Raw genomic sequence first — 22,518 nt, forward strand, 5'->3', positions numbered from 1 at the left:
TGGCTGTTTTAAAACTGACTGGAATAGGGAGCCACTGGAAAGTTTTAAGGGTAAAAGACTGTTGTGATCTGACTTATATTTTAAAAGGACTGTTCTGGCTGCTCTGCAGATAATTGATTATAAATATTATTGCATTAATAGTTAGGAGACTATTGCAGTAGTCCAGGTGAGAGCTGACAGTGGCTTATACCAGGGTAGCATCAGTGGAGATTCAGTGAGAAGTGGTCAGATACTCTGCTTCTTCCTTAGCAAGTAGAGCCCCAAACATTTGTTGAGGCGATACTGTGTTCATTATGAGGAACAGTGCAGACCCTGTAGCCAGACTGTCCGGGTTAAATTGTCTTTGCCACTTCTTTACTTTGTGATCTTGGACAACATAAATTCTTTATGCTTCAGTTTTCTTAGCTATAAAATAGAAATGATAATGATACCCATCTTGTAGTATTGTTGTAAGAATTAAACAAGTTAGTAAACATACAAAGAATTTAGAACAATGTCTGGCACATAACAAATGCTGTACTATATGTATTAGCAGCTATGAATTATTAATGTTTTTGCTAACTGGATAGGGTATGTGAGAGAAAGATGGCTCCAAAGCTTTGGATCTGAGCACAGGAATCAGTGAAATAGCCATTAGCTGAGATGGGAAAAAGCAGGTTTGGGGGATACAGGAACTCAGTTTTGTACATAGTAAATTTTTTTTAAAATAGCAACATTGATTGGCTGCTTCCTGTATGCTCCCTGCACTGGGGATCAAACCTGGGTATGTGCCCTGATCAGGACTCAAACCAGCTACCCTTCTGTGCACCAGATGATGCTCCAACCAACTGAGCCACATTGGCCAGGGCATTTTATATCTATTTTTAAATCCTCAGCAGTGAAAACATATTTCTATGTCACCTCGTTTTACTGGTGAGCACGTGCCAGAAAATATAAGCTAATTTTAGCATTAGCAGATATATGTGCTTCAGACTATCATTCTTCATTTTGAAGTCATGATTTTTTAATAATCCATAGCCTGAGTCACTATTTTTTAAAAAACAAAAGTTAAAATCTTAACATTAAAAGGAAACTTGGATCATCTATCTGTTCCAACCATCAATCAGTATATTCTCATATGACTTTCTTAACATGCAGGCATGAAGTATGCACTTGAAACTTCCAGTGGCATACAGAAATTGTTATTTCCTCATTTCAGTATATGTCACTTTTTCTTTTAGGTATTAGGGAGAGGTCTTTCTCAACTGAATGACCTTAGTTTCTTTCCTATAAGCTCAGAGAACCTGAGCTTATAAAAATCACGTTGAACTATAACAAACCTCACACTCTAGCTTTTAGTGATAGGCATAAGCATCTTATTGTCTTACACCATCACTACTAGGATTGCAGGCTCCTAAAGAGCTTTGGGGGAGGAGTACCTCAAATTCTTAATGTAGGTCATGTCCATAGGAGGCGTTGTGCAAAATTTTGTTAAAAGAACAATAAATCATCTGGCCAGGCTCACATGGATCCATTAAGTTCAAACATCAGGCCTGAAGTGTATCTGGCAGTGGTAATCCTCAATGATGTCTTTCACATAAACTGGAAAATCAGTCCTCTAGTGACAAAGCAATTCTTAGCAGCAGCTCTAGATCCCATAATGGATATTTTGCTGTTGGATTGGAGCAGTCTGGGCCAGCTAGGGTGTTAATCATCTAAACTGATATTCAACCCAGTCAGTAGTTTTTACTCAGCAGCTTTGGAAGGGTGAATATCATCTATTGGAAGTTGCTTTTACTTACAAAAATTCTGGCCTTTGTTCCATTCATGGTAACATAGGCTCAGTTGCTGCATGGCATATGAGATCTAGAAGGATTATGTTAAGGAGATGCTGGTGAACATTTATATTAAATAGACATTCACTGTGTGTCTTCTTTGTACAAGGCACTGTGTTAGCTTCTTGGGGTCAAAGATGAATGTGACATGACCCCTCCCCTCAGGAACTGTCAGTGGAGGCAAGACACAGAAACAGTCATTTCAACATACTATGATAAGAATAGTGATAGAGATGTATATACAGATATATGGAAATATAAAGGAAGAGCTCTTAATCCAGCTGGGAGAGAGGTTGTCAGGAAAGACTTCCTGGAAGAGGTTACATCTGAACTGGGTCTTGAAAGACGAATAGTAATTAACCGGAAAAGGGAAGGAGAACATGCCCTGGACTGGCTGAGGGAACTGTATGGCAAAAGCCCGGAGATGTGAAACAGCATGCCAAATCAGAAGAACCAAATTACAGTTGTGACTCTTAGAATATATGGATTTAAATTTAAGGTTTCCATTATTCCCAAGTGATCCATGATAGAGGTGTGTGGGGTTTTTTTCTTTTCTTTTCTTTTCTTTTCTTTTCTTTTCTTTTCTTTTCTTTTCTTTTCTTTTCTTTTCTTTCTTTTTTTTTTTTTAACAGATAAAACTGCTCTGGTTAAAGGTGGGGGGTGTTGGCTGTCCTGGAGCTACTAGGACAACTACTAAATCCCCACCCCCGTGGGAGGAATCTAAGAACTATAATTTGAAAACCATGCTTCCACTCAGGTTTGTGGCCTTCTACTCAGGTGCATCATTTATTAATTTTTTTTTCCTTTATTCCTCACCCAAGGATATTTTTTTTCTGTTGCTTTTCGAGGGGGTGGTGGTGAGAGAGACACATCGATTGGTTGCCTGCCTCCCACATGTGCCCTTGGCCAGACTCGAACACAGGACCCTTCAGTGCAAAGGCTGATGTGCTAACCACTGAGGAAGCTGGCTACACCATGATAGAGTTTTGTTTTTTGTGTATGGGGTTATTTTTTGTTTTGTTTTGTTTTGTTTTTGTCATTTTGCTGTAGCATATGATATGTAGGATCTTTAGCTACAAAGCTGGTGAGCAAACCCCACCAGAATTCACATTTCAGCAAGCATATCCTCTATTCATTATCACATATTCAATATCACCCATGAAAAGATTTTATTTATTTATTTTTATTTCTTAATATAGACTAATAAAGACAACTTAATAGGTAGAAGAAGGATGTGAACACAGCATTGTTATTTACATGTAAATTAAGGTCCAGTTTTTCAGAAGCGCTGCACACAGGGAACTGTTCATCTGCCCACACACGCTCTGCACACCTGAAATCAAGAGATTTTGCTTTTTCCTTATTTCCTCAATTCATTATTATAGTTCTGGTTTGGAAAGTGTTCACAGAAAAGGCTTTAATAAAGCTTTCTTCTAAACACAGTTTTGCTCTTATCACAAAGAAAATTTTCTTTTAATGCAGGTAAAAAATTTATTTATGCCCCAGAACCATGAAATGATTTTAAAACTTTGGTTTTTTTGAAGATAGACCTGGAAAGTGCTGGTGGTAGAAAAGAGAGCAGGGCCTGAAGTGATTCTTAGTAGAAAAAGGAAGTTTGAGACAAACTAGACTATAGTTCCAAATTCAGAAGTGACCAGGATTATTGGAGTAATTATGAGGAGTATTTGTGTATCAGTGTTTTTTTAAACTTTTTAAAAATTAAGCAATAAAACTTTGTTTTATTTTTCCAAGCAAAAATTTCCCAGCATACCCAAATAAAATAGTTGAAAACAGAGATAATCAGGGTTCCAGGAACACATCTCCATAGAACTTAGTGTTGTTCCATGTACCAAAGTTCTGTGAAAAAGTGATTCCTGGGACTTACAGGAAACACTCCAGTCTGTACAAGAATTATTTATCAAGTGAGAAAAAAATTTTGTGACAACTGAAAAGGTCTGTTTTTTAGACTATAAGCTGAATCTTGATTTTAGCTCCAAAGTAAAAAATGGAATACTTAGAGAAAAAGCTTGCTGTCTGTAGACTAGTGGGACTTAGTTCATTTTCATTTTCTACTAACCCCACTTGTGATCTCTATTCTACAGCACAGCAAACTAAATGTCAGTCAGAATTTTACATGAAAAAAAATTGCTCAACTGAGTGAGAAGGGAAGGGCATGTCATTTCTACAGTGAGACAGTGGAGACAGGTGAAAAATACTGTAATGATTAAGATATACTTTCTGCACAAAATGCTAATAGACTGTGAGATTTCTTTTCTTTTTGTTAGGGATGCCTCAAGGAGATAACACAAAATTCAAACTCCTAAGGCAAGACTCTTTCCTCTGTGTTACTTTCTCAACACAATCGGCCTGGCAGAAAAAGAAAGGTTGATAAGACCAACCAGAGCATCTTCAGGTTTATTATTGATTAGAAGAAGATTCCTGTGTGGTTCTTAAGGCCAAGATTATGAATCTCTAGGGATTACTATTTGTTTTGGATTTGGAGGGTGGTCTCCCCAAAATAAAATATTCTATCCTATTGCCCCCACTAAGTGCACTTGAATTGAACCACACACTCCAATTTTGATTCAAAAACGTGATCATTGTATCTCTGAGATAAAACTTTTAGCAGAACAATGGACTGTGTCTGCAGCATCTGTTTGCATCTCTTATTCTATGAAATAGACCCTGGAAAAGATCCACTTTCAGAAAAACCAAAATAGTCAAGCTTCTATTTGTTTTAGTTTAATTACAAAGATTTCTCCACTCTCCAGCCCCTTCTTTTACTCTAAAATGCCTTCTTCATTTTCTCAGAAATTATGTAGATTATTTAGTATGCAGAGTATGAAATTTCCTGAAAGAGAGCTAATACTCTGTAAAGCATAGATAAGATGACTTTGTCACACTAAGTAGGGGTTGTCATCTTTTGAAGATAGTAATGTCAAGTCAGGGATTTCTGAATCTTTCCTAGTTACAAATTTGGATTTTGAGTAATGAGCAAGGTAAGGAATAGAAAAAGGTAATTTCTTGAATGCCTGCCATGTTTGGCAGGCATGATCTCTTTTAACATACATTTAACATCTTTTCAGATAATCTCATGAGACAATGTTAACTCCATTCAATAGATGAGAAAACTTAGACTCAAAGTGAACAAATAGGTAGCCCAAAGATACGCACCTAGTAAGGTGGCACAAAGACAGGTTTGAACCTAGGTCCTTTGGCTCTTGTCTGTGCTTTTTGCACCATATTGCCTTTATACATGATTCTCAAAGCCAGGTGCTACCATGTTCTGACACTTTCATTCACTTAGAGAAAGTAGATAGATTTTTAATATGTTTGCAAGTGAAAATTGTAAGCCATTATAAAGCCTGTCTAATACTCTGACCTAGATGGTTCTACTCTGTCCCTGATTAATTGATGTTTTGAGGTATCTGTTTAAATGCTCCCTTGGGCTGTTTTCTGATCAATTAATTTAGATCAGTTAATAGGTAATTTAAGCTTGGCAAATGAATTCTTAATAGTAAGAGACAAAGTGCAAACAAAGCATTATTGTCTGCTTGTTATAGCAACTGTTAGATATGAATCATCATAGCTTTGTAGCACATTGCCTAGCTTATAGGTAGTCAAAATATATTTAACTGACTAAATTTTGGCCCTAGCCTTTTCTATACAAATTAATTCTAACCTCAGCCATAAGCGCCTTTGACTTGCCACACTGATGGATATTATTAGACTTTTAGGCCCTCAGGTTATTGGGACAGCCCTACTGAGTAGGTGATACCCCTGCTGCTGTTGTCAAACTGCCTTGTAGTAAGGTAGTAGGAGGCACCTCAGCAGTCAATTCATTTGTAAATTTGTGATAAAAATGTCTGCTTCTTGGGGTTGTTGTGAGGACTGGAAGATAAGCTAACCAGCTGCCTAGCCGCAAGACCAACTATTCAGAAATGTGACTTATTATTTTACTATAGTGTTTAATTTTATTATTCCTTTGGTTCAGACTTTCTACATATATATCCCTTGTTTGTGCCTGAAATGTGAAAGATCTTGGGAGGAAGTATATTTCTGGAATCTTTTAATATTTGAATTTTTTTAAAAGAACCACTTAAATGATACAAAAGTAATAGCCAGTAATAACGGCTTACTTTGTGCCTGGTACTGTTTTGAGCACAGTTATGTTTATTGACCCATTTTATCCTCACAGCAGCCCTCTGGAGTGGGCATTAATATTATCCCCATTTTACAGTTGATAAAATGAATACAGAAGTTAAGTAACTTGCCCAAAGTCACATGGTTAGGAAGTAGCAAAGCCAGATTTGAACCCAAGTGGTTTATGCCAGAATCCATGCTTCACTACTACACTACATGGAGTCAGATTCAATATTCTTGTTTTTCTGACCTGTGCCTTTTTGTGTATGTTTTAAGAAAATCTTCTATTTTCCAGTACTGCCTTCTAAAAGGTTTAAATTTTGCTTTTCACATTTGCAATTTAGTTGTTTGTCTGGAGTGAGGTAGGAATCTAATTTTATGTTATATATTGAAGGGGACCAAAGTTTTACCACCTCAAATGTGCCTTTTGGGATATTGATTTTAAGCTGGTTATTAAGATACAAAAGGCTCAGAAAGAACCTTTGACCATCCCCCTTTTCTGCCTAAGGGAATTCAGATAGAAAAATCTGCTTTGGAGAGGGATTCTTAGCATATTCACCTTAAAGATTTTCACTTTAACCTATCTGAATTAAATTTGGTAGGAAAGATCCAAGCAGGAGCCTATTAGCTAGATTCCCCTGAATTCCATTATTTCTGGGTTGCCTAACAAGAATTTGTTTGTGCAGCAGTGTTTCACTCTTTCTCAGCTACCTGTGACTTGTCTATCTCCGCTTCAAAATCCCAGACCCCTGTACCCTTTTCTTCTTTGTCCGTATGGTATGTAAGCCTCTAAAGCCCAAAGTGTTTCAGGACTCATTATTATGACACTCCGATATACGTAATAATAAATCTTGGACTTTTTCTTTTCTTAATCTGTGTTAATTTGTTTATTAGCCCAGCTAGAAGAATTTAGGTGAGAAGAAAATTATTTTTTTAGCCCCCACAATATAGATAACCTAATATGCTAGCAAAGGCTGTTGGAAAAATGAACCACTTTTCAGCTGGTGTATTCATAACTCATGGCTAAGTCAGGCCCTCCCAGTGCTAAGTATTTGTACTTCTAAGGGCTTTATTCATAGCTGACCTGTAATTCTATAGTTCAATATATCTTCCTCTTTCTTCCTTCACTTCTCTTCCCTCCTCCTCTTCTCTCTTCCCCTCCACTCCCTTCCTCTCACCATTTCTCCCTTCTCTCTCTCCTTCCTTTTTGAGGATAGTGCCTGCCAAAATTAGGAGTAGTTACTGAGTAATCCAGTGACTCATGGTTTTAGGTGTTAAACTACCCTCCTGCTGAAGCTGTGGGTTAGTTTTCTTTGGAAGCTGAGGACAGTAGGTTCTGTCAGCTGAGCTCTTGCAGGGGAGCCATGCACTGGAAGGACATAGCCCAGGTAGGAGAGAAGTCAGATTAAAGACAGTCTGGTTTATTTCTTTAGTTATCGTGTAGAGAAATTTACTCACATCTAAACTGATCATTTGTAAATAATTATATTGAAAGTTTGTTAGTGTTTTTTAATTCTAGAGATGTAATCAAACTTTGATTCTAGTGTCAAAACCGTCTTTTCACCAGTATGGTCAACTTTTTTCCTCCCAGAGTAATAGTTGAACTTAATTTCCTTATCTATATTTCTGGACAACGGATGCATGTAAGTTGATATTCAAATGAATAACGACCTAAGCAACTATACCATGCATAAAAGCTGGTAGTCTTGGATCTAATAGAATTTCATATTTGCTTTCCTTTTATTCTGTGGTAGATTTTGAGCTATTAAACATAAGTACACAGGGTCATGTTGTTGTTATCGGTGACAGTGGGGTTCTTGAGGTACTGCTGGAATAAGCATTTTTGAAGGCCCTCACAGGAGGAGAGATATGGTAGAAAGCTTTATTTCTGTGGAATTACACCCCTGGGTTCCCAAAGTCCCATTTCTCTTAGTCCAGTCATAGAAGAAGTATAGCTGGGGTTTCAGTAAATCTAGAATCAAAGCCAGTGTCAGAGTTTCTTTTCCATGTTGGAGCCGGGTCCAGCACAGCATCAGGCAAGCTGCAGTCCATTAGTTCATTGTGTGGGGGATCCACATGGCCCATGACAAATGCAGGAGAGCATGAGCAAAAGAGCCCCACAAGCCCAGAGTCATACAAGTCCCAAGAGAGCCAAGAGCACAAGAGAGCAAGTTTCTTAATTCAGGGAATTAAGTATTCCGAATCTTGCTTGCAGTGGCCACACCCATTCTGGCCAACCAACTCGGTCCCAGGCGTGATTGACAGGCAGGTATCTTCCCTATGTCATCCCAACTGTACTGAGCATGAATCTCTTTCCTGTGTGCAGTCCCCTTCTCCCAACGTTTTTTGTTGTTTTTTTAAAATTTATCTTTATTGTTGTCTCCCAATGTTTTGTAGGGAACATGCCTATGATGTCTGGCCTTCCCTTTGTTCCTTTCCTATTATTAATAACTAGTTAATTACAGTAGTATCTATATTACATACTGTAGTTATAGGATCTGAAATCCCATTCAGAAAGAAAGTCACACAGTAGGAACCCTATACAACCTAAGAGATTGAACCTAAGGCACTGAAGAGAATAGTTTTCTAGGAGCTTCTGTTGAAACTCTTGGCAACTTGATTATCTGGAACGTTGTCTCATCCTCCCTTCTGCTGCCTTCCTCTGGTCCTTTCCCTGGTAGTTAGCATGTGCCTAAAGATGAATGGTGCAGACGGAGGAAGTGATGCAAAACAGTTACTGCACTAGGCCCTAACTATTCTGGATATCCTTTCTTATTAGTGGAGCATAATTTCATTTTATTGTTCATTTTGGTTTTAAATCATCTTTTGATTTTATTTAAAGGCACAATATTTCTTATGTGTTCTTCTAGAAAGAAAACAATATTGTTTTTATTCACATCAACAGTAACATATTGAATTCAGTAATGAGCTAAATGTGTTTTAGAATTAGGGATCAGCATAATTTCTGTTCAGATGGCAAACTGAGGAGGTATAACCAAGATGGAAAAAAGAGAATGCATGTCTAGACTGGCAAGTTAATTATTAGCATTTCATGAACATTTCAGAATTGGTATATTATTGTCATTACAAAAATGTAATTCAAACTTTTTATTTTTTATTTTTAAATTTATTATTTTTTTAAATATATCTTTATTGATCTCAGAGAGAGGAAAGGAGAGGGAGAGAGAGATAGAAACATCAATGATGAGAGAGTCATTGATCGAGCCCACAACCCGGGCATGTGCTCTGACCAGGAATCGAACCCCGATCGCCTGGATCCTAGGTTGACGCTCAACCGCTGAGCCATGCCCAGTAGGGCTGTAATTCAAACTTTTTAAATATGAGAGTAACCTATATACAGTTCTAGCAAATTGCTGCTGATGACAGATTAGGGATAGGAAGCAAGGAAAAGGGTGTGCTCTTAAGTCTCCAGGATGGTAAATTTGTAACTTAACACACTGGGAATTTTTATGACCTGGGATGGTTATTTAATTATTTATTTCTGTTACTGCTCAATAGAGAACAGTTTCTAAAGCCATTTTGCATAGACCCCCCTACTCTAATTCACCACCAGAAGCCACACCCAGTGGCACCTTCTTGAGGGACTTTTTTCTCCTGAGTTAGGTAAACTAACCTGTCTCCTGCTTTGGCTAACCGTTTTGAAGTATGATTGTTTAAGTTTTCAGATATGAGCAACATGTCTTTTTCTTCATCTCTTTTGAATGGTTGCTTACCCATATGAGAAGATAGTCACTGTGTGTGTTTTGGAGTCCCTTGCCTAATAATAAATGTTTCCTGGTTAGAACTCACAAAATTTGGCCTCCAAAAGGTCTGAACTTAGTTACTGACTTGTGTAATTACTTATCTTTACTGCCCTTGTCCCTAACATTCACGTAATGTTTCCCAAGTTTATCACAGTTACTTGCATTTTAGAATTTTAACTCTCAAAAGTGTACCACATTAATCCTTACCACTTTCAGCAGTACTTCCTTGTTCTTACCTGCACCTGTCTCCAGCTACCAATAAATGTTGCTACTAGAATAGAGAGAATGATGCCATTGCCCTTGACATGATTTGGACAAAAAAATACTGTGATAAAAATTGGATTTTTACATCTAGCCAGTAAAATACCTATTCTCACCAACATTTTTAGATGACCATAATCTGAGCTCATGGGTTGGAATTACAGTGATGTCTGAATACTAAAATGATTTTTATATAATTAAATTGAAATGCAGACGTATCTTGTTTTACATAGATATGCTCGTAAACAAAAGTATGTGTGAAGAATGCAAATTAATTTATGCTTTAAACCCACTGGAGGAGCTTTGTTATTTCAAGATATACTGTACTAAATCCCCAAACAAAGGAAAAATACCCCAGTTTACATCTTGTGCAAATCTTTTTTCATATATCTGTTTTGCTTAAAGCAAAGTATACATGATTGGCCTATTGATTCTGGAAAAGTAGTCTTCTTCTTGGGCTCCTTTTAACATCCATCTCTTGCTTTTTTGCTAGATCGAGCGGTTAGAAGTAAGCAGCCTCGCCCAGACTTCCAGTGCAGTGGCCTCCAGCACTGATGGCAGCATCCACACAGATTCTGTGGATGGAACACCAGACCCTCAGCGTACAAAGGCTGCTATTGCTCACCTGCAGCAGAAGATCCTGAAGCTCACTGAACAGATCAAGATTGCACAAACAGCCCGGGATGACAACGTTGCTGAGTACTTGAAGCTTGCCAACAGTGCAGATAAGCAGCAGGCTGCTCGCATCAAGCAGGTCTTTGAAAAGAAGAACCAGAAATCTGCCCAAACCATTCTCCAGCTACAAAAGAAGCTTGAGCACTACCACAGGAAGCTCCGAGAGGTGGAGCAGAATGGGATCCCCCGGCAGCCAAAGGATGTCTTCAGGGACATGCACCAGGGTTTGAAGGATGTGGGAGCGAAGGTGACTGGCTTCAGTGAAGGTGTGGTAGATAGTGTTAAAGGTGGACTTTCCAGCTTCTCCCAGGCAACCCATTCAGCAGCAGGGGCTGTGGTCTCAAAGCCCAGAGAGATCGCCTCACTAATTCGGAATAAATTTGGCAGTGCAGACAACATCCCTAACCTGAAGGACTCTTTAGAAGAAGGGCAGGTGGATGATGGGGGGAAGGCTTTGGGAGTAATTTCAAACTTTCAGTCCAGCCCAAAATATGGTAGTGAAGAAGATTGTTCTAGTGCTACTTCAGGCTCAGTAGGAGCCAACAGCACCACTGGAGGCATCGCTGTAGGAGCATCTAGCTCCAAAACAAACACTCTGGACATGCAGAGCTCAGGATTTGATGCACTACTACATGAGATCCAGGAGATCAGGGAAACCCAGGCCAGACTAGAGGAATCCTTTGAGACCCTCAAGGAACATTATCAGAGGGACTATTCATTAATAATGCAGGCCTTACAGGAAGAGCGATATAGGTAAGTTATATGGAATTAAAATCCTAAATTACTTATATTTGGGGTTCCCTTCCCTTTGGCAAGGGTGGGGGAGGGTGCTGGCTTTTAAAGATCTTAGTAGAGTGTCTCTCTCTGAAATGTCCAGAGCACTTTAGATATGTAACATGATGGCTGCCTGAGTTCCTATCATAGAGTACAAAAGACAGACACAGCAAAATTAAAGGACTCCCAAGGTTACACACCAATGAAACACTGTAGTTAAGGGGTAACAATTATTGTAGCTCTCCAGTCTTCCATTCCAGTTTAAGACTTTCAAATGAATCCCAAGCTTTCTGAGGTGTTTCACCTATTTATTTATAATCACAGAATCACAAATAATTGTAGCCTATAGCTATATTACATTGAATTCAAAAGATTTGTTATAACCCTCTGAATTCTGTATAAATCAGAGATTTAGACCAGCCAAAATGTAATGGACCTATAGATATTTGGTCTTAAGCACAGCTATCTAGGTAGTTGGTGTAGAAAGATTAGACTGGAAATAAATCCAGATAAGCACGTGTTTTATCTTTACTATGAATTGGCAAATATTTGAATAATGGAAGTGGATTTAAACATGTGAAATGGTTCTACAGTAGTTAGAGAATTCTCAGAGGGCTAAATACTTTGAGTTATAGTCTGTACTAAAGGTAGAAGCTAATATCTTTTTTGTTTCATATTATACTCCATATTCGTATTAGACCACTCTTAGTTGATCTCCAAATGTGTGTCTTTTCCCTTTGTTTCCGTCACGTGCAGATAGGAAATAATATTCCCCGTTGAGTACTTATTCAGATCCAAACTTTGTCAGCAAGAGACAGACCATCGCACTGATACAGATTAAGGAGTAGTCTTATGGGAACCACAGGTTGGGTTAGGCCTTGAAAGATGTGAGTTCTGGTCTTGTGCCAATTACTAACAAGAGGGTATCCTCAGTAACTCTATATCAAGGTTTGAACAGACCATCTTTTAAGGTCTCTTTCACCTCTTTTTTTTCTTTAAGTGATTTTTTTTTTTAAGTTTGCTTTATGAGATATTCTCAGGGCCTGAATAAATTATTCACATGTAACAATAAGCTGTGTGAGGAGTTACAGCAACAAGCTTTCATATGGTGATAATGCTAATCAGTAATTCAGCCCTGTCTGTTATCTTCACTCTTCTGTCCTTTAATTCTAACTTAAGACTTTATGGGAAAAGAAAAGAGAAGTGAGTGTGGGAGAGAGAAATGAAGTTCTAAAAGTAAATACATTACTATTCTTAATTCAGTATTTTATATATTCTTTAATATTCTTAGAAGGCGATCTAAAGCTATGAGCAATCTAACAAATATTCAGAATAAAACACCTCGTCCTTTGTACCATATTAGACCTAAGTCTTACGTTCAAATCTTGTTCTGCCACTTACTAATCTTGAAAATTGGGCAAATTTCTTAACATCTCTAAGTCCTGGTTTCCACATCTCTAACATAGGAAAAATTATAATTCTTTATAAGGTTACTGAGACATTTAAATAGCATAATTTATGTAAAGCACATAGCTTGGTGCCTGACCCATTAAGTTCTCTGTTGATGTTAAGTAGCAACTACTACTGCTGCTATTAAAATATACTCCTCTAAACCATGGGGACCTGGGTGTTCCATTTGCTCAAAAAAACAACTGCCTGCTTTGATCCTTTTATTTTAAATGGATAGCAAAACATTCCAGTTTTTAAATTCTTCCAGAGTTTAAAATTCATACAGAGTTGTATGTCTTCAAGTCCTATGTAGGCCAATGTGAGAAAATCAGAGAGGAAAAACAGGTCTCCCAAAGCCCATCTTTGTATCCATTTAAAATAATTCAGAGACAGGACATAACTTTAGCTCCATCCCTAGTCTGCTTCCTTCCTAGACAAAAAGCCACTTAATTGTGCCATGACCGAATAGTACTTCAGTCACCCACATGCACTTAGTCTGGAAGCCACTGTAGCAGAGTTTGGATCTAAACTCCACCCCAACTAGGGTTAGTAACTAGGAGTTCAAACTTTGAGCTTTGCATTGGGCACTGAGATATGAGTGAGATTATATATTTTGGAAAGGTAGGAGGCAAGGTTTAGAAATTTTTTTTAGTGATGGGATCTGTACATTGACTTCAGATTCTTTCTGTCTTGCTAGCCTCTTCATCCCATTAAAGTATTATTATAGATTTGTTAGTGTCAGTGGAGTTCACTTAGTACTTCAGAGATAAAAGGAGCCCTTAGATATCTAATTTAATCTTGTTCTACAAATGAGTACACTGAGGCCTAGAAAGATAAAGTGACTTTTGCCAGGTCACACAGTAAAAGGGTTTAACTTATATTTAATTTGCTGTTTAAAAACTGGAGAACTAGTCCTGTTTTCATAGTGAGTATAGTATATTAATGAGTTACTGTTGGAAAAAAATTCAGCTGTGGCAAAATGCGTTGAAAATAGGAGAGAACTAGGAAAATAATTTATGGACAGTTTTAAAGGTTCCTTTTGTGTTTTTCCCCCTAGGGGATCTGGCCCAGAATCCTACTCAGCTACTGCCTGTATAAAGCAGTATCATGTAGGGCAGGTTAAAAAACCCTCCTGTTGTTGATGAAAGCTTCTATTTTAAGGGGATTACTGTCCTTTAGAAATTGGCTTCTGAGATTGTATTAAGCTGAGAGATATTTTAAATTGCACTGAATCATAAGAGCAAAAATATAGAAGGAGGCAGTCACCATGAGCAGTCATCACATGCAGTAGGTCAGTAACTAGGTGAATCCAATTAGTCACTGGCCATTGGAGTTCTAACAATTTAAACAAATTGTCATTTAAATATAATTTTACTTAAAATTAATTATCACTGGACATAAGACAGATATAGCTATGTTAGCTGCTTTATTCCAGATTTTAGCCCTGTTTGTCATCTAGTAAATTGATCAGAGAATCTCCAGAGGGTATATAGACTAGATTTGGCCAACAAGTTTGAAATAGAAACCGAGAAAATTGTTTCTAAGAGAAATTAGCTTTTTTTCTAAGAGAAAAAAAGCCCAATTAGGAGTTGCTCATAGGAAGGGTAAGACCTTTCATAAAAGAAATTTATAGATGAGCTCCTCGCAGTTTAGCCACTGTAGAGGTAATGGAGGGAAAAATGGGAAGGAAGGAGTGAGGAAGGTTAGAGTAGGGAAAAAAGGGAGAGAAAAGAAATTACTTCATTAATTAATTGAGGTTGGAGGAGCCTGAATTTGCTTGCTAGTTCTGACACTAATTAGCTGTGTGACCTTATGTAACTCGTCTAAGCCTCAGTTTCCTCTATAAAAACAAGATGATGATATCTATTGTACAGGGTTGTTGAGATTATTAAATGAGATAATGGGTGTGGAAGCAACTAGTATGGTCTGGGGTGTGCCAGGATGTTAGAAAGCTGTCATTACCAAGTCTCTGAATTGCCCAGAAAACCCCTCTAGCTTTTATTTGTTCCTTATATGCTTTAGGTATCTGCTGTGTCCTGTCTTTAAGATAATGAATGCACTGCCCTGAAAGTTTGGAGGACTAATTGTCAGTGGGGACTAGTTCTGTACTTTTCCTTTTCTTTTTTAAAATGTATTGTTGACACTGCTACAGATGTCCCCCATTTCCCCCCCTTTGCCAACCCTCCCCCTCTCCCCTCTCCCCTCTCCCCTCACCACAACATCGTGTCCATGGGCCATGCATATATGTTCTTCGGCTAACCTCTTCCCTTTCAACAGAAGGCTAGTTCAGTGTTTCTGAGCCTCTTTCGGTCTTCAACACAAATGAGGTAAAAGTGAGGGAGGCAAGCCCTGGCCAGTTTGGCTTAGTGGTTGGAGCGTTTCCCACGGACTGAAAGGTCTCGGGTTCGATTCTGGTCAAGGGCATGTACCTCAGCTGGAGGCTCCATGCCTGGCCCCATTTGGGGGGTGTGCGGGAGGCAACCAATCGATGTATCTCTCGAATCGATGTTTCTCTGTCTGTCTCTCTCTCCCTTCCACTCTCTCTAAAAAAAATTGTGGAAAAAATATCCTTGGGTGAGGATTAAAAACAAGCAAACAGCAAAAACAGTTAAGGAGGCATAATCCCTTCCTGCAACTCAGCCAAGAATGTATTCGAGCTCCACCACATCGTCATATCCCCTACACCAACTATGTCTCTTTATTCTGGTCAAAACTCTAGCAGAAGCTACCTCAGATCCCTGGCACACATTTGGGAAATAATGCATTAGTTTGCTCCCATAGCTACCTATCTGGGTCAGCCCTGGGACCTAGTTCTTGCTGTTTCTCTCAATACCTGCTCTACAAGATTCTTCAGCCATCCTGTCCTAGTGACCTGTTGCCCAACTAGAGAAGCACCACTGGCTCTCAGAGATGACTCAAAACTATTGAGCCACACCCAAAGAGTGATGCATTAGGTGAAGCATTCCCAACCTGTCACTCACCCAGTTTCTCATTTTCAGGAATTTGACCCAAAAGAGCCCTGGCTTATCTTTGATCTAGGAAGATGACTATTGTGTTGATTAATCCAGTGGATGAAGCACTTTTCCAAGATCAGTATTCATTTATGGATTGTTCACCACCAAAAAAAATCTAGATTTGTTTTTGTACTTTGTAGATAGAGCAGGTTTTGCTACTGGGGGGGAGGATTTCACCTGCCCAAATACGACATAACCTACTTCTTTAAAAAAGATCCTACATTGTTAAGGCTTCTGTTTGCTAATAGTTACATTCAGACCATATTGAGATGTCTACGTTCCCTTTGAGTTGTAATGATTTACAAAGGATCTTTAAGGAAAAACTATTAAAATGAGATGAGTAATCTCACACTACTTTGTGTTCCAGAAGGAGTCCCATGAAAAGTATGTGCTAATCAAAATCATATGCTAGTAGGATCAAAAATCCCCCTTTTCGCTCTACTCTCATCCCGAAAGTGGCCAGAGGTAACCTCTGAAAATAGTTCCCTATTCACTTGACCCAGAAAACCCCACAAAATCATGCAAATCCAGAGGTCCAAATCTTCGTGTTCACTTGAAGAACATTTGTGAAATTGCCCAGGCCATTAAGGGTATGCATATTCAAAAAGCCACCAAGTATCTGAAGGATATCACTTTACAGAATCAATGTGTGCCATTCTGTCCTTAACAATAGTAGAGTTGGTAGGTGTGCCCCAGCCAAACAGTGGGACTGGACACAGGGTCAGTTACCCAAAAAGAGTGCTGAATTTTTGCTGCACATGCTTAAAAACACAGAGGGTAATGCTGAACTTAAGGTTTAGATGTAGATTGTCTGGTCATTGAGCACATCCAGGTGAACAAAGCTCCCAAGATGTGGCATAAAATTTACAGAGCTCTTGGGCAGATTAACCCATAAATGAGCACTTCTTGCCACACTGAGGTGGTTCTACTGAAAAAGAGTAGATTGTTCCTAAACCAGAAGAGGAGGTTGCACAGAAGAAAAAGATATCCCAGAAGAAACTGAAGAAATAAAAACATATGGCCCTGGAGTAAATTCAGCATAAAATAAATAATAATAAAAGTTTAAAAAAAAGAATCCCCCTTTTCATGTCCAAAGAGCTTTAATTATTGTCAGATGAAGGGGTTAAAATTAGAATCTCTTACAGGGAGTTCTTGGTTTAAAAAAAAATCACATATGAAAGGCTGTACACAATTGGACACCCCCCCCCCCCCGGTCTTTGGTGTTAATATTTAATGAGAAGATGGAAGTGTTCTTTATATGAATTCCCTAGGTATCTGGCTTCTCCATTTTAGAATTCCTATTGGAAGTAAATAATAGCAAGTAAATTAAGTAAAAGAGATTACAATATTAATGGGAATAGTAGAAAGTTCGTGGGAACTGGAGTATGGGTATTTTCTTCCTTTTTGTTGTTCTTCAGATTTTGCATTTGATTAATAGTACAGGAAAATGTTTTTTAAACAAAAAGCATAAGCCAAGTGGTTCAGATCCTAACTACATAATTTACTGCATCTTTCTTGGGCTCCCATGTCTTACTTATAAATTGAAGGTACTCCTGAGGAAGAAGGAGGTAAGGATTAATGTAGAAATATCCTCATGAATCTGAGTTCCTCAGAGGCAGACGCTACACATAAAACGGGAAAGGTGCTTCTTGTTGTTCTTGTTATTGGTGCTAATGTTTTGATGTTTTGATGCTTATAGTGATTAAGTAAATTAGATTGAACCCTAGATTCCTCCCCACATGCACTGCTCCACCCAAAATAATACCACATCATTTTTACTGGGCTCTTTGTGTTAGCCTGTTTTTGGACCATAATTTCACATGTGGGTTATGTAAGCCACTCCGAGGCTGATAGCACTGAAAAACTGTTTGACTGGAATTGCTAAGCATAATCAGGTCTGTGTGGTTGTAAAAAGAGCTGAGGAACAAACTTCCATGACCTGGGTGAACAAAATAGGGAAAATATTTTAATAATGACAGCCCAGTAATGTTTTCAAGGTATTGAGGCAACTTGCATTCCAAGACACCAAGAATATCTTACCAACTTCTCTGTTCATATTTTGCAAAAAACTCAAAGTTTATTGCTTTCTCAAATTTCCTCCCTGGTGTTTCCTGAAGATTGGAGGTGTTTACTATGGTAACCCAAACACAGCTGTTTGTGTAATAACAGCTGTAACTTTTTCAGAAAGTCATCATTCTCTAGATAATTCTTATGACTTGAAGAGGAAAACAAATGCTGATAGTTATTAATGAATTCATGGGGCTGTTTCAACTGGACCCATTGTAGGTCTTGCTTCACCCTTGAGTTCTGCAGTTTATGAGCGGGAACCAGGACTAAAACACAAGTATTCCTGGCTGTAACATCTATAATCATTTTTTCCCAATGTTTATTATTTTTTTACTTTCAAGCACACTACAGACTTGGAAAAAAAAATTGTATAGTGAATGCTCATACACTTACTTACCCCTTAGATTCTACATTTCACTATATTGCTTTATCACATCTTTCCATCTATCCATCCCACATCTGTCTTATTTTTTAATACATTTCAAAGTATATTACAGATATCCCTAATCTTTCTTAACATTGTATTGTATATGAATTATTGAAGTATATGAGATATAATTCACATACAATACAATTCACCCATTTAAAATATACAGATCAGTGGTTTTTAGTATTTACAGATATAGCAACCATCACCATAATCAATTTTAGGACATTTTCATCAATCTCCAATCTTCCCAACCCTGCCTCAGGGACAAGTTTTTTTGTCTCTATAGATTTGCCTGTTCTGAACTTTTTATATACATGAAATCATACAATTTTTGGTCCTTTCTGACTGGCATTTTTCACTTAGCGTAGTATTTTCAAGGCTCATCCATACTGTACCATGCATCATTACTTCATTTCTTTTTTTTCTTTCTTTTTAATATTTTTTTAATTGATTTCAGAGAGAGGAAAGGAGAGGGAGAGGGAGAGAGATAGAAACATCAATGACGAGAGAGTCATTGATCGGCTGCCTCCTGCAAGCCCCCAACTGGGGATGGAGCTCGCAACCTGGGCATGTGCCCCAATGAGGAATCGAACCCCGATCGCCTGGATCCTAGGTCAGTGCTCAACCACTGAGCCACACCTGGCCAGGCTTCATTTCTTCATTTATGTGTGTGTGTATGCATTTTTTAATTGATTTTTACAGAGAGGAAGGGAGAGGGAGAGAAACATCTGTTTGTTCCACTTATTTATGCATTCATTGGTTGATTCTTGTATGTACTCTTACTGGGGATCAAATCTTGCAACGTTGGCATATCAGGACAACGCTCTAACCAACTGAGCTACCCAGCCAGGGCTCATTTCTTTTTCTTTCCAAATGATAATTCATTTTATGAGTAAAACACATTTTGTTTACCCATTCATCAGTTGATAGATATTGGGTTGTTTCCACTCTTTGGCAATTATGAACAGTGCTGCCATGAACATTTGTGTACAAGCTTTTGTGAGGAAATAAGATTTCATTTCTTTTTGGTGTATACATAAAGTGGAATTTCTGGTTCATAAGTTTAGCTCTTTGAGGAACTGCCAAACTGTTTCCCAGAGCAGTCGCACCATTTTACATTTCCACCAGCAATATATCAGGGTTCGAATTTCTCCACATCCTCACCAACAGTTGTTATTATCTTCTTTTTTATTCTAGATTCATAATCTTTTTATTACACCCCTCCTCCCATTGACTCTACCTTGCCATCAAGCCCTTACCCATTATGTCAGTATTGTCCATCTCCGTTTGTAGCTCTGTGATTTGGATCAGCTATAAACCTGATTCAGATTTCTTACTTATAAAGGGAGTTAGTTTATATGAGCTGCTTGAGTAGTTTCAAAGTGGCATCACAGTGTAGAGGTTAAAAACTTGGGTTTTAAAGTCAAACCTGGATTCAAATCCTTGCTCCCCTGCTTAATTTCTCTGTGCCTTGGGCAAGTCACTTTACCTCATCTGTTGTAGTGGAAATGAATTTGCATAGAAAGCACTGAATAAATGGTAGCTCTGCTACTGCTGTTGCTGTTACTTTTTAGTCTGTTCTAATGGTATATGTGAGCCATCTTTAATATAAAATAAAGATTCTCCAGCATTCCTGAAAGACTGTACAATTTGTGGGCCAAGAGGTTGGGGCAGTAGTCTATGGAACACATGCCAAAGGTGTCACATGGGTCTCCTTTCATCAGGATGCAGGCTGGTCACTACCATCATGCTCCCCTCTCTGCCACCAACATTAATCTTTAGCTTAGGAGAGTTATTTGCTGACATGACCAGTCTTTCTCTAAATCCCAAGGGCCTGATGCATTGGAACACCTGTTTTAAAAAGCCCCTCTCTGTTGAGAAGAGAGAATGATGAAAATCATCAAACACTAAAAACACCATAAAACAGTGGGCTTAATTTCATAAAAAGACAATATGTTAATCTTATGGCATTTGGCGAAATTAAAATTTGGTAGAAAATCCATTCCAGGGGTGGTACCTGTTTTCAAGCACATGCCCTGGGCTGCATATGAATTAAAAAGGCAGAGTCACAAAACTGGCCACAGTTACAAAGGGTGGGATGCTTTTTTATCATTCTGTTCACTTTAGTAACAGAGTTTCAACGTGGCAGACTATGCCTTTTAAAAAATGCTTGTTTCTTACGAAGGAGTGAAGTTTAGGATATAGTTATTTATCATGTAATTAGTGGAAGAGAGAATGTTGATGATGCCACAACAGAAAAATTTTCTTAAACAAAAATCTTCCATGTATTTGTTAAAAGTTTGTGTACTGTAGATGTGGTTAAAAACAAGGGAAAGGGGAGGGTAGTTTTAAATGTTTGAGTTCCGGCATTTTTATTTTTTTAATACAAAGTCCTCTGAGGCTCACATGCTAGTGGTAGATGTGCGCTTGCCTGGGCAGGGCGCAGTGGTAGTGTAGTCTTCTGCTGGGAATGAGCCCTCTGTCTGACCGAGAGGCTTCCATTCCAGTCGCCATAAGCTGGGGCTGTGTTTATTCTTCCCTGTGTAGTCTTTTTAAATGTGTAGCCTTCACTGTTTCTCCTACCTGTGTAGCTCTTTGTTTGATGCCTGGGACTCCACACAACCCACCCCAGTCTGTCCTTGTCACCTCTACCATATCTCCTATTTTCCTAACACGTGGTATTCACCATGCCACCCTATCCCCCTCCAGCAGTCTGCTTTGGACCTATCTACTGTCTATTCCAGAATCCCAGCTCACCCACCTACCTTTTAAGACCAAATTTCCCTTTTTTTCTTCAACATAGATCCACTATTCCAGTTATCCTCATACATTTCTACCTCTTGTCCTTTGCCCATGTTCTTTTCTACCTGGAATCTCTAAACTTGTCCTTTAAACCTGTTCCAGTCCTATTGGTCCTTAGATGCCCTACCCAGGTTCCATCTTTATGTAGAATAAACTTTCTTATATGTAGTCCTAAGTGCCAGAGATACAAGGTAAATTAAAATTATCCCTGCTCCCAAAGAACCTCATCTGTCTTCATTTTCCCTCATTTTCACTCAGCTGTAGTCACACAGGCCTGCGTTCTGCTCCTCAAACCTGCCAGGCTTGTTTCACATCTTGAGACCTTTATACTTGCTGTTCCACCTGCTTTAAGATGCCCTCTGCCATCTCTACAGCACTTATTCTTATCGCCATTCAAGTTTCAGTTCTCACTGTTGAACAGGGAAGAGGCCTTCCCTGACCACTGCAGCTTAACCAGCCACCAGGCACTCTGCCACATACCCCTGGTGACCTTACTTGATTCACTATCCATCTCTGCAAGTCATCGTGGTTTTTCTGCCTCTCCCACATCTCTTCCCACTTTAGAATGTAAACTCCTAAGGGCAGGGTTTCTATCTTGTTACTACAGTATTCCGAGTACTTTGAACGTACCTGACACACAGCAGGCTTTCAGTAAATATTTGTTGACAGATGTCCCAGACACTGTGCTTGACCATGGGGCTCTGAATCATGAACATCCAGGTGAATGACATGTCCAGTGTCAGAATAAGCTACTGGTGACTGCTTGGTCAGTTTCCATTTATGTGCTATTTATGTGCTATTTATCTTTTGATGAGACTTGCTTAATTGTACTCTAGTTTTTGCCTCTCCCATATGCTGCTCAGAACAGAATATGAGCTGCCTCATTTATTATAGGTATGCTCAAAGCTGACCAGGGCTGCTGGCATCACTGCAAATACTGTGTGTGAAGAAGGTAGAAGAGCGGTGTTGCCACTGTGATATGGCCTTGTGATAAGCTGCCCATTCCAGGGACATGCTGTACCCAGGAGGATGCCCTGTTACCAGGACACTCAATTTCTTTGTGCTTCTATTTTCTTCCTTTGCAGAATGAGTTTGGGGCATTGGATGTGAATAATACCAGGAAAATACAGAATGCCTAAATTTTAACTTCCCCCTCCCCTTCTTAGATGTGAACGATTAGAAGAACAACTAAATGACCTAACAGAGCTCCACCAGAATGAAATCTTGAACTTGAAGCAGGAATTGGCCAGCATGGAAGAGAAAATTGCATATCAATCCTATGAACGGGCCCGGGACATCCAGGTTAGCATGAAGGATCCAGGTGT

The 22,518-nt window shown here is 38.7% G+C and overlaps 1 protein-coding gene across 2 annotated transcripts in view; it reads left to right on the forward strand.

The window, feature by feature from the left end:
* TMCC1 (transmembrane and coiled-coil domain family 1) overlaps positions 1-22,518 on the forward strand; it is a 117,544-nt gene that overhangs the window by 84,670 nt on the left and 10,356 nt on the right. For both annotated transcript variants that reach the window (XM_016209889.2, XM_016209894.2), the window contains exons 2-3: positions 10,476-11,410; positions 22,360-22,495. In XM_016209889.2, the coding sequence (XP_016065375.1) occupies positions 10,476-11,410; positions 22,360-22,495 (1,071 nt within the window). The remainder of the gene's footprint in view (positions 1-10,475; positions 11,411-22,359; positions 22,496-22,518) is intronic.

This window comes from Miniopterus natalensis, chromosome 15 (genome assembly GCF_054644295.1).
Source record: "Miniopterus natalensis isolate mMinNat1 chromosome 15, mMinNat1.hap1, whole genome shotgun sequence".
Classification (NCBI taxonomy): Eukaryota; Metazoa; Chordata; class Mammalia; order Chiroptera; family Miniopteridae; genus Miniopterus; species Miniopterus natalensis.